At 51.1% G+C, this 10,554-nt stretch overlaps 1 protein-coding gene and 1 long non-coding RNA gene across 2 annotated transcripts in view; both read right to left on the bottom strand.

The window, feature by feature from the left end:
• Positions 1-10,554, bottom strand: part of LOC144337178 (uncharacterized) — a 67,574-nt gene that overhangs the window by 50,382 nt on the left and 6,638 nt on the right. The window lies entirely within an intron of this gene.
• Positions 4,250-9,673, bottom strand: PPM1N (protein phosphatase, Mg2+/Mn2+ dependent 1N (putative)). The gene is made up of 5 exons (XM_015124281.3): positions 8,590-9,673; positions 7,933-8,050; positions 7,413-7,518; positions 7,264-7,324; positions 4,250-4,706 (listed from the first exon to the last, which is right to left on the bottom strand). Exons 1-5 carry the CDS (start codon positions 9,535-9,537, stop codon positions 4,638-4,640), a joined length of 1,302 nt encoding a protein of 433 aa, XP_014979767.3. The 5' UTR covers positions 9,538-9,673; the 3' UTR covers positions 4,250-4,637.

Here is a 10,554-nt window from a genome sequence, read left to right as displayed (position 1 = left end):
CACCTGGCCCGGGTGAGGGCCCGGGTGAGGCCCTGGGAAATCAGTTTCACGTTTACACATGGGTAAACTGAGGCCTGGAGACAGGGAATGAATCTGGCCTATGACCCTCTTGCCTGAGCCCCCAGAACCCGGAAAGCCACCAAGATCTGAGTGTAAAACCAACAATTCTCAGGGCCAGCTGACTAGGTGAGAGAATCCACTTTTCCAGCGTATTTCCAAGCCGAGTCCCATGTCCGGATGTTTTCCTGACCTCCTTTACCTGGAGAGCACTTCCTCCTTACAGGCCAAGCTCTGACATTAATTACCCTCCCCTTCTCCACCCCACTCTGGGAGATCTTGAACCCTGATCCTCAGAGGTTATCATTGTTTCTCAGTGTGTCTCCTGAGGCTGAGTTGTCTGGGAGAAGGGGTAGACTTAATTTCTTTTTTCTTTCTTTTTTTTTTTTTTTTGAGATACAGTCTCCCTCTGTCGCCCAGGCTGGAGGGCACTGGCACGATCTCGGCTCACTGCAATCTCCCCCTCCTGGGTCCAAGCAATTCTCCTGCCTCAGCCTCCTAAGTAGCTGGGATTACAGGCACGGGCCACCAAGCCCAGCTAATTTTTATATTTTTAGTAGAGATGTGATTTCACCATGTTGGCCAGGCTGGTCTCGAACTTATGACCTCAGGTGATCCACCTTCCTCAGTCTCCCAAAGTGCTAGGATTACAGGCGTGAGCCACTGCACCCAGTTGACTTAATCAATTTCCAGACCTCACTCACCCCAGCCAGGCCCGGCTCAGCAGCTCAACAAACTTATCTAGCTGAATGAGAACTCCAGTTCTGTGTGACCTTGGGTAACTGCTTTCTCCTCTCTGGGTCTCAGCTTTCCCATCTGTGAAATAGGAGGGGTGGTATTTCTGGGTGCCACTTACACTACAGCAACAGTCAGCAAACGTGGTTTTTTGTTTGTTTGTTTGCTTGTTTGTTTGTTTGTTTGAGACAGGGTCTCTCTTTGTCGCCCATGCCAGAGCGCAGTAGCATAACCAGGGCTCACTGCAGCCTCCACCTCCAGGGCTCATTCGATCCTCCAACCTCTGCCCACTGAGTAGCTGGGACTATAGGTGCACACCACCATGCCGGGCTAAATTTTTGTAGAGACAGGGTTTCGCTATGTTGCCCAGGCTAGTCTCAAACTCCTGGGCTAAAGTGATCCTCTGGCTCAACCTCCCAAAGTGCTGGGATTGGAGGTATCAGTCACCATGCCCAGCCAGCAAACTTTTTCTGTAAAAGTTCAAATAGGAAATCTTTTAGATATGGTAGACATAGGGTCTGGTTTACACACTCTTGACGGTTTTTCTTTTTACTTACAATCCTTAAAAAAATGTAAAAAAACTCTTCTTAGCTTAAGTGCTGTACAAAACAGGTAGCAAGACCCCTGCGTAAGAGAATGCTTGCATATGTACATAACAATCTTTATGGCAGCAGTGATGTGACAGCAAGAAATTGGAAATAGCTTAAATGTCCATCAAGAGGACAGGGGAGGCTGGGCACAGTGGCTCACGCCTGTTATCCCAGCACTTTGGGAGGCTGAGGCGGATGGATCACTTGAGTTCAAGACCAGCCTAGCCAACATGGTGAAACCCGTTTCTACTAAAACCAGAAAATTAACCAGGCCATGGTGGTACACGCCTGTAATCGCACCTACTTGGGTGGCTGAGGGGCTGAGGTGGGGGGATCACTAGAACCGGGGAGGCGGAGGTTGCAGTGAGCTGAGATCGTGACACTGTACTTTAGCCTGGGAGACAGAGCAAGACTCCTCAAAAAAAAAATTAAACAAAACAAAACAAAAAGATGAGGGCAGGGAATAGTGAAACCCTTGGACATCCCTTTCTGAAGCACAGAGTGAGCAACAACTAAAGGAGGTGTGGACTGGGCACGGTGTGTCATGCCTGTAATCCCAGTGCTTTGGTGCTTTGAGAAGCCAGGGCGGGAGGATCACTTGAGGTCAGAAGTTTGAGACCAGCCTGGACAACATAGTGAGGCCCCATCTCTTTTTTTTTTTTTTTTTTTTTTGAGACAGTGTCATTCTTGTTTCCTAGGCTGGAGTGCAATGGCGCAATCTTGGCTCACGGCAACCTCCGCCTCCTGGGTCTGAGCGATTCTCTTGCCTCAGCCTCCTGAGTAGCTGGGATTACAGGCATGCACCACCACGCCCAGCTAATTTTTGCATTTTTTAGTAGAGACGGGTCCATGTTGGTCAGCCTGGTCTCGAACTCCTGACCTCAGATGATTCGCCCACCTCAGCCTCCCAAAGTGCTGAGATTACACGTGTGAGCCACTGTGCCTGGCCAAGACCCCATCTCTAAAAAAAAAAAAAAAATTAACTAGGTGTGGTTTCATCCATCTGTGGTCCCAGCTACTTGGGAAGATGAGGTAGGAGGATTGCTTGAGCCCAGGAGTTCCAGCCTGTGGTGAGCAATGATTGTGCTATTATACTCCAGCTTGGGAAAGAGACTTAGACCTTGTCTCTTAAAAAAATGGGTGGCATGAAGTGTGTAAATGACTGGATGACACAGAATGAAAACATCCATTGAGTGGATAAAAAGTTGCCAAAGATACAAAGGAAATGAAAAAAATCAAGGAAACACCCAAAATACCATATATTAATATATGTAAAAAGTCCACTTTAAACTCATTGCAAGAGTTACCAGTGAGATAGAGTGTGGGCTTCTAGGGAATTTGGTGGTCACAGAGATCTTTTTTTTTTTTTTTTTTGTAGAGACAAGATTTTGCTATGTTGCCCAGGCTGGTCTCGAATTCCTGCAATCAAGCTGCCTCGGCCTTCCAAATTGCTGGGATTATAGGCGTGAGCCACCACACTTGGGAGGTCTCAAGTCTGTCTTGAAAATGCCAAATTTGGCCAGACCTGGTGGCTCATGCCTGTAATCCCAACATTTTGGGATGCCGAGGCGGATGGATCACCTAAGGTCAGGAGTTCGAGACCAGCCTGACCAACATGGTGAAACCCCGTCTGTAGTAAATACGAAAAGTTAGATGGGTGTGGTGGCAGGAGAATAGCTTGACCCAGGAAGCGGAGGTTGCCGTGAGCCGAGATTGCACCATTACACTCCAGCCTGAGAAACAAGAGTGAAAACTCTGTTTTTTTTTTTTTTTAAAAAAAGGCCAAATTTTATTCTGCTTCTAAACCTTCATACTGGTTGTTCCCTCTGCCTTAGAACACTCTCTGGGGTATTTGCAGAGCTGACTCTTCTCTGTCAGGTCCCTGCTCAATTGTCCCCTCCTCAGAGACCTTTCCTGATCCCCCTGTTTCAAAAGCTACCTCCCCCACCATGGAAAATTGAAGTGTGAGAGGGATGGAGAAAGACTTCATTGTATGCCATGTCACACTCTTTGCATTTCAAACCAAGTGAATTTATTGCCCATTCAAAACTGTGTAAATTAAATAAATTAAAATTTTAAAAATCGAAAAAAGTAAAAAAACCCGAAGTAGCTCCCCTAGTCATTTTCTCAACACATCCTCCTGTTTTATTTTGTTCGTGACACTAGTCAATGTGCGAGATGACTTTATTTTTTTATTATTAATTACAGATTGGGCAGGAGAATGGCGTGAACCCGGGAGTCGGAGATTGCAGTGAGCCGAGAGAGCGCCCTTGCACTCCAGCCTGGGTGACAGAGTGAGACTTAAGTCTCAAAAGAAAAAAAAAATTACAGATTGCGTCTTGCTATGTCGCCCAGGCTGGTCTCGAACTCTTGGGCTCAAGTGATCCTCCCACCTCAGCCTCCCCAAGTGCTGAGATTACAGGTGTGAGCCACTGTACCTGGCGAGATGACTTTACTTATTGATTCCCTTATTTGCTGTGTCTCATGACCAAGAGGTCAGCCCTACGGTGGCAAGGATCTTGGTGAGTCAGTCTGGCTCATGGCTGTGAGGCTAAGGCCAGGCACACAGCAGCCCTATAACATATTTGCTCACAGATTAGGCAAATCATGTTTGTTTGTTTGTTTGTTTGTTTGAGACGGAGTCTCCCTCTGTCGCCCAGGCTGGAGTGCAGTGGCCGCATCTCAGCTCACTGCAAGCTCCGCCTCCCGGGTTTACGCCATTCTCCTGCCGCAGCCTCCTTAGTAGCTGGGACTACAGGTGCCCGCAACGGCGCCCGGCTAGTTTTTTGTATTTTTTAGTAGAGACGGGGTTTCACCATGTTATTCAGTGTTTGTTTTTTACAAGAAAATGCATTTGGAATCACTTACGTAAATAAAGTTTAATAATCAAAACTCTACTTCCCCTCAAAAACAGATGAATAATAAGAAGGAAAGAGGTTATTGAACTGGATGATCTCTCAGAATCTGTTCGGCTCTGAATATTTCAAAGACATTTGGTTGGGGTTTTTTTTGGGTTTTTTTTTTTTTTTTTTTTCGTTTTGGGCTTTTTTTCTTTTTGGTCTGGATGTTGGTGGAATTTCCCCTCTCGTAAGACTTTTCTGTGAGAGGGAAGTAAGAGAAGAAATAAGCATTTTGGGTTCCTACATTGGCCTTCCTTCCTTCCGCTGGTACATGTAGTTGGGGAAAGGGTCGGTTTTCTTCTTTAGTTCCGTTGAGGCCCCAGTGGAGCAAAGGGTTCCCAAAGGACAACAGGTGTCAGGTCTCCATGTCCAAAGCTGAGCCCAAATGCGTGGGGGTGGATTTCCCAGCGCCATTCTGCCCCTTCTGTAACACAAAATGTGGGAGAAGGTAATTAGAAATCCTGTCTTGTCTCCTGGCACCTCTTCCTTTTCCTTTGAGGGACCACCATACCCCATGTCACAATCCATTAAGGTTTGAATGGAGTGGACCCCAACCCCAAATGCGACCCCAGCCTGGCCAATCAGAGACACAGTGACTGGTCAGGTACGTGACCTGGTGTGGCCAATGAGAACCAGCCCCCAAAGACCACTGCGGCACAACTCAGGGGAAATTGGCAAACTCTCTTCACCGGGGAGGATAGGCTGCTGGGCTGTAAGCCTGGAGCTGCAAGTCTCTGCTATCTCAGGAGGAGACCCTGAAAGGGAATGAAGCCAACTCGGAGAAAATAAAAAGAGCCCATTCACGATGACATCATCTCTGACAACTGGATGCAGCCATGCCTTAAGACTCTGAACTCTTCAAGTACATGGCCCAGTAAATTCCCTGTTGTGCTTTCCCAGCTTGAATTGGCCTTCCGCCTCTCACGACTCAAAGAAAACTGACAAATAACCTCCTTCAGCTACTGAGAAATTATCAACAGTCCTCCCTCATCAACACGATAATAACCAAACTCCCATCTCTGCCATGCAAAGGCCTTGGGGGCTCTGCCGGGCGTGATGGCTCACGTCTGTAATCCCAGCACTCTGGGAGGCCATGGCAGGCGAATCACTTGAGGTCAGGAGTTTGCGAGCAGCCTGGGCAACATGGTGAAACCCAGTCTCTTCTAAAAATACAAAATTAGGCCGGGCGCAGTGGCTCAAGCCTGTAATCCCAGCACTTTGGGAGGCCGAGACAGGCGGATCACGAGGTCAGGAGATCGAGACCATCCTGGCTAACATGGTGAAACCCCGTCTCTACTAAAAAATACAAAAAACTAGCCGGGCAAGGTGGCGGGCGCCTGTAGTCCCAGCTACTCGGGAGGCTGAGGCAGGAGAATGGCATAAACCCGGGAGGCGGAGCTTGCAGTGAGCTGAGATAGGGCCACTGCACTCCAGCCTGGATGACAGAAAAAAAAAAAAACAAAAACAAAAAACAAAATTAGCCGGGCGTGATGGCGCGTCCGTGTAATCCCAGCTACTTGGGAGGCTGAGATGAGAGTATCGCTTGAACCCGGGAAGTGAAGGTTGCAGTGAGCTGAGATTGCGCCATTACACTCCAGCCTGGGCAACGAGAGCAAACTCCATCTCAAAAAAAAAAAAAAAAAAAAAAAGGCCTTGGGGCTCTAAACCCAGCTTTCTCCCTCCCATTTCTTCCCTGATCCTACTCCATGCCTTAGTCCACCACTACCTCTTTGGATATCTTCAAATTCTTAGCTATCTGGGCCCCATTACAGCTTCTTTCGTCTAAGACCTGAACCATACTCATATATGTCCTGATGGTATCTGCTGTGCATCCAGGCCTTAGAATTAGTCATTAGCATTCCCTGAATGTTTCCATCTTATTCTTGGATGTGGGAAGCACTTGGGCTGATGGGGCAATGTAGAGCATTGCAGGTCCACATTTCTTGGAGGGAAATCACAGTCTCTTCTTTGCATCTGCGTCTTCCTCATCATGCCTTGCACAATGCTTCAGGGCTGGGAGTAGGAATGTATTAATATAGCAAGCTGGCTGGGTTGAGTGGCTCCCACCTGTAATCACAGCACTTTGGGAGGCCAAAGCAGGAGGATCCCTTGAGCCCAGGAGTTTGAGACCAGCCTGGGCAACATAGCGAGACCCAGTCTCAAAAAAAAGAAAGAGAAAGAGAAAAGAAAAAAAAGAAAGGAAGGAAAGAAGAAAAAAAGAAGAAAAAGATGGCCAGGCGCGGTGGCTCAAGCCTGGAATCCCAGCACTTTGGGAGGCCGAGACGGGCGGATCACGAGGTCAGGAGATTGAGACCATCCTGGCTAACACCGTGAAACCCCGTCTCTACTAAAAAAATACAAAAAACTAGCCGGGCGAGTTGGTGGGCGCCTGTAGTCCCAGCTACTCGGGAGGCTGAGGCAGGAGAATGGCGTAAATCCGGGAAGCGGAGCTTGCAGTGAGCTGAGATCCGGCCACTGCACTCCAGCCTGGGCAACAGAGCGAGACTCCGTCTCAAAAAAAAAAAAAAAAAGGCCGGGCGCGGTGGCTCAAGCCTGTAATCCCAGCACTTTGGGAGGCCGAGATGGGCGGATCACGAGGTCAGGAGATCGAGACCATCCTGGCTAACACAGTGAAACCCCGTCTCTACTAAAAAATACAAAAAACTAGCCGGGCGAGGTGGCGGGCGCCTGTAGTCCCAGCTACTCGGGAGGCTGAGGCAGGAGAATGGCGTAGACCCGGGAGGCGGAGCTTGCAGTGAGCTGAGATCCGGCCACTGCCCTCCAGCCTGGGCGACAGAGCGAGACTCCGTCTCAAAAAAAAAAAAAAAAAAAGAAGAAAAAGAAAGAAATAAGAGAAGAGAAAAGAGGAACAAAATATATCAGGCAAATCCCTTATCCTCACTGGCTTCAATTTCCCTGTCACTAAGAGGGGTGGGGGGATCCTCTCCTAAGAGAAACATTGGAGAACACAGGATCCTTACCTCTCTGCACTCTTCTGAGACCTGGCAGATCTGAGAATAAGCTTCAGCAATGACAGCGGCCCTGGAGAGCACAGGAAGGCCCTCAGGAGGGGACTCTCCTCCTTCCACCCCACCCCCATTCCACCCCACCCTTCCTCACCCCAACTCACTTGCAGTCCAGCCCTCCCCCAGGAGGTAAATCTGGGATGTCCTCTGAGGCCAGAGTCCTGAAAACTGTGTTCAGGCTGGGTAGCTCCTGAGCATCGGCACACAGTTCTGAGAAAGGGTCAAGAGTTAGGCTGGGCACAAGGGTGCAAGCCTGTAATCCCAGCACTTTGGGAGACCGAGGTGGGCAGATCACTTGAGGCCAGGAGTTCGAGACCAGCCTGGACAACATAGTGAAACCCTGTCTCTACTAAAAATACAAAAATTAGCTGGGTGTGGTGGTGCATGCCTGTAATCCCAGCTACTCAGGAGGCTGAGGCAGGAGAATCGCTTGAACCCGGAAGGTGGAGGTTGCAGTAAGCCAAGATTGTGCCACTGTACTCCAGCCTGGGCAACAAAGCAAGACTCCATCTCAAAAAAAAAAAAAAAAAAAAAAAAAAAAGAAAAGAAAAGAAAAAGAAAAAGTTATGGCAGAGCCTTCGCTGGTTGACCATCCCTCCAGCTGGGCCCCCGGAGCCTGCTCACCAGCGATTCTGCGGCCCAGGGCTGCCTCCAGTGCGAGCTCCCTCCTGATTGCCTCCTCAGAAGGCCTAGGGGCCCCGGGGAAGCAGACCAGGATGCAGGTCATGTTGTCCAGGCTGCCCTGAAGCCGGTGGAGAAAACGGAGCCCAGTGGGGGAGAATCGAAGGCAGAGCTTCCCAACAATCCCCAAGTTCAAGTCCCCCACTTCATTCTGGTTATGCCCCTTTCTTTCACGTCCCATTCACCTGCCAGTCCTCTCCTACTGGGACCTAACCCGGTCCTAGGCCCTCCCTATTGAGAGAATAATGCCCTTTCCCTAAAGCTCTGCCCGCTCTGATGTTTACCTGCTCTTCCACCTTCCAGCACTAATCATACTTCAGGCCTGGCTCCTACGACCCAGAATCGCCCCATTCCAAAAGACCAAACCCTTTGTCTTAAATCCCTTCCGCTAACTCTCCCCTCCTGCCTCAAAGCATCCCTCAGGCTCCGCTCCTGTATTTTGGCCCTGCCCACTTCATGCCACGCCCTTCGCTTGAGCCCCATCCCCTCCTTCTCTAGCTTTACTCTTGCCTCTGTATCAAAGCCGTCCTCCCCAAAACCCCGAGGCTTTCTCTCTTTGCTGCGCCAAGCCTCAAAGATACCACGCCACGCCCCCAGGACCTTGCACAGGCACGTGTCCAACAGCTGCGCGCAGAGAAGCTCTGGGGCCAGACCCAAGCGGAGGCGCGAAGCCACCAGTCCCGCCAGGGCAGCAGCAGACATAGTGTCCCAGACGCCATCAGAGGCCAGGAGCATGAACTCGTCCTCAGCCTGGCGTGCCAGTGCGGCCACCTCAGGCTCCGCAGAAACAAGCTGTAGCTCGGGGGGCCTCCCGGGAGCCTCCTTGTAGGCAAAGTCGCCCAACGCTCGCGACACGGCCAGAGAGCCCTCGACGCGGCGGCGGCGGATGGTGCCGCCAGCGGCGTGGATGCGCTCGCGTTCCCGGGGTCGAAGGGGCCGGTGGTCCTCTGTGCTGAAGGCCACTGCACCAGCGCGGCTCAGCACCGCGCGGGAGTCACCGCAGTGCGCCAGGTACAGAAACCGCGGGGAGACCAGCAACGCCACGGCCGTGGAGCCGCCTGTTTCCACGCGGGGCCAGAGGGAGCGCAGGCGCTTGTCGGCGCTCAAGAAGGCTCGGCGCAGCGCCTCGCGCACGCCCTCGGGCTCGCTAGGCTCCGGGCCCAGCTCCTCGAGCACATGGTCTGGCAAATGGCGTGCACCGAAGCGGGCAGCTCGAGCCCCACCGTGGCCGTCGAGGACGGCAAACAAGGCCCAGCCCAGGGGCAGACCAGGTAACGAAAGCCAAGTGCAGTGGGCATCCTCCATGCGCGCGCGCCAGCCTTGCGCTGCGCTCGCCCCGAAGCGCAGGCCACAAGACGCCTCGGCACCCCCGTGCGGCCGCTGGGCGCGGCGCGGCGCTGTCAACAGAGACCGAGGCCCATCGAGGGCCCCGCGCCCCTCCTCTTCATCCTCCTCTTCATCCTCCTCTTCCTCCTCCCCCTCCTTCTCCCTCTCCTTTTTCTTGCAAGCGGTCCAGAGACGCTGCAGCTGGCGGGCCAGGGCCGCCATCCTTCAGCCCTGGGATCAGGAAGTCTCCACCCTGTACACCTGCCCGCCCCCTCCATTAATCCCCTCCGCTGTGAGATTTTAAACCATCTAAATCTCCTTCCTGTCCTTTGACCCTCTTTAGGCGGGTCACTAGAAGGAATTACACTTCTGGGTCTCCTCTCTCCTGCACCTACAAAGCGGGGTTTGGGATCTGAATCAGGAAAAAAAGAAAAAAGATAATACTGTATCAGTAGCAAACTATCACATAGTACTAATGTGTCGCACGCTGTTATACATCATCATCTCCAGTTTACAGATGGAAGAAGAAACAGAGTCACAGAAGTAACCAGTGTTACAGGGAAACTAATTCGAGAATCTGTGTTCTCAACATAACACCCAATCCAAGCTCCTCCCGCCTCCGTGATACAGCCCCCAGCCTCAAAACCTGTAAATACCATACTTGGCCGGGCGCGGTGACTCACGCCTGTAACCCCAGCACTTAGGGAGGCCATGGCAGGCGGATTGCTTAAGCCCAGGAGTTTGAGACCAGTCTGCGAAATATAGAGAGACCTCGTCTCTACAAAAATTAAAATTCAGCCAGGCGCGGTGGAACACACCTGTGATCCTAGCTACTCAGGAGGCTTAGGTGGGAAGATTACCTGAACCCGGGAGATCGAGGCAGCAGTGAGCCGTGATGGCATCACTGCATTCCAGTCTGGGCGACGGAGCGAGACCCTGTCTCAAAAACTATATATATATATATATTTTTTTTTTTCTTTACTTTTTTTAGTTCGACCCCTCCCCTCTGGGGCTTCGGCTATTTTCTCTTCCAGGCCCTGCCCATCCAGGATTCACGCACACAGCTCCAGACCCTTCTAATTTTCGCACACTTGGAATCGCCTGGAATCCGACTCCACCCAGTTATATTTGAATAATTCCCCGTTGCTTTAGCCCCGCCCATGTTTGAGCTCCTCCGCGTGCCCCAAAAGTTTCTGAATCGTTTCTTTCGGCCCCCTTTCTCGCTCCCTCTGCAAATCT

Source organism: Macaca mulatta, chromosome 19 (assembly GCF_049350105.2).
Source record: "Macaca mulatta isolate MMU2019108-1 chromosome 19, T2T-MMU8v2.0, whole genome shotgun sequence".
Lineage (NCBI taxonomy): Eukaryota > Metazoa > Chordata > Mammalia > Primates > Cercopithecidae > Macaca > Macaca mulatta.
The sequence above is the reverse complement of the archived record's forward strand: the minus strand, read 5'-3'. Positions and strand labels throughout refer to the sequence as shown.

Excerpts from the sequence above, each read along its gene's own strand:
- PPM1N (XM_015124281.3), bottom strand. The coding sequence starts at position 9,537 with ATGGCGGCCCTGGCCCGCCAGCTGCAGCGTCTCTGGACCGCTTGCAAG. Across the intron at positions 7,519-7,932 it reads CCTGGGCCGCAGAATCGCTG|AACTGTGTGCCGATGCTCAG; the intron begins GTGAGCAGGCTC and ends ACCCTTTCTCAG. Across the intron at positions 4,707-7,263 it reads TCTCAGAAGAGTGCAGAGAG|AAGGGGCAGAATGGCGCTGG; the intron begins GTAAGGATCCTG and ends TTTGTGTTACAG.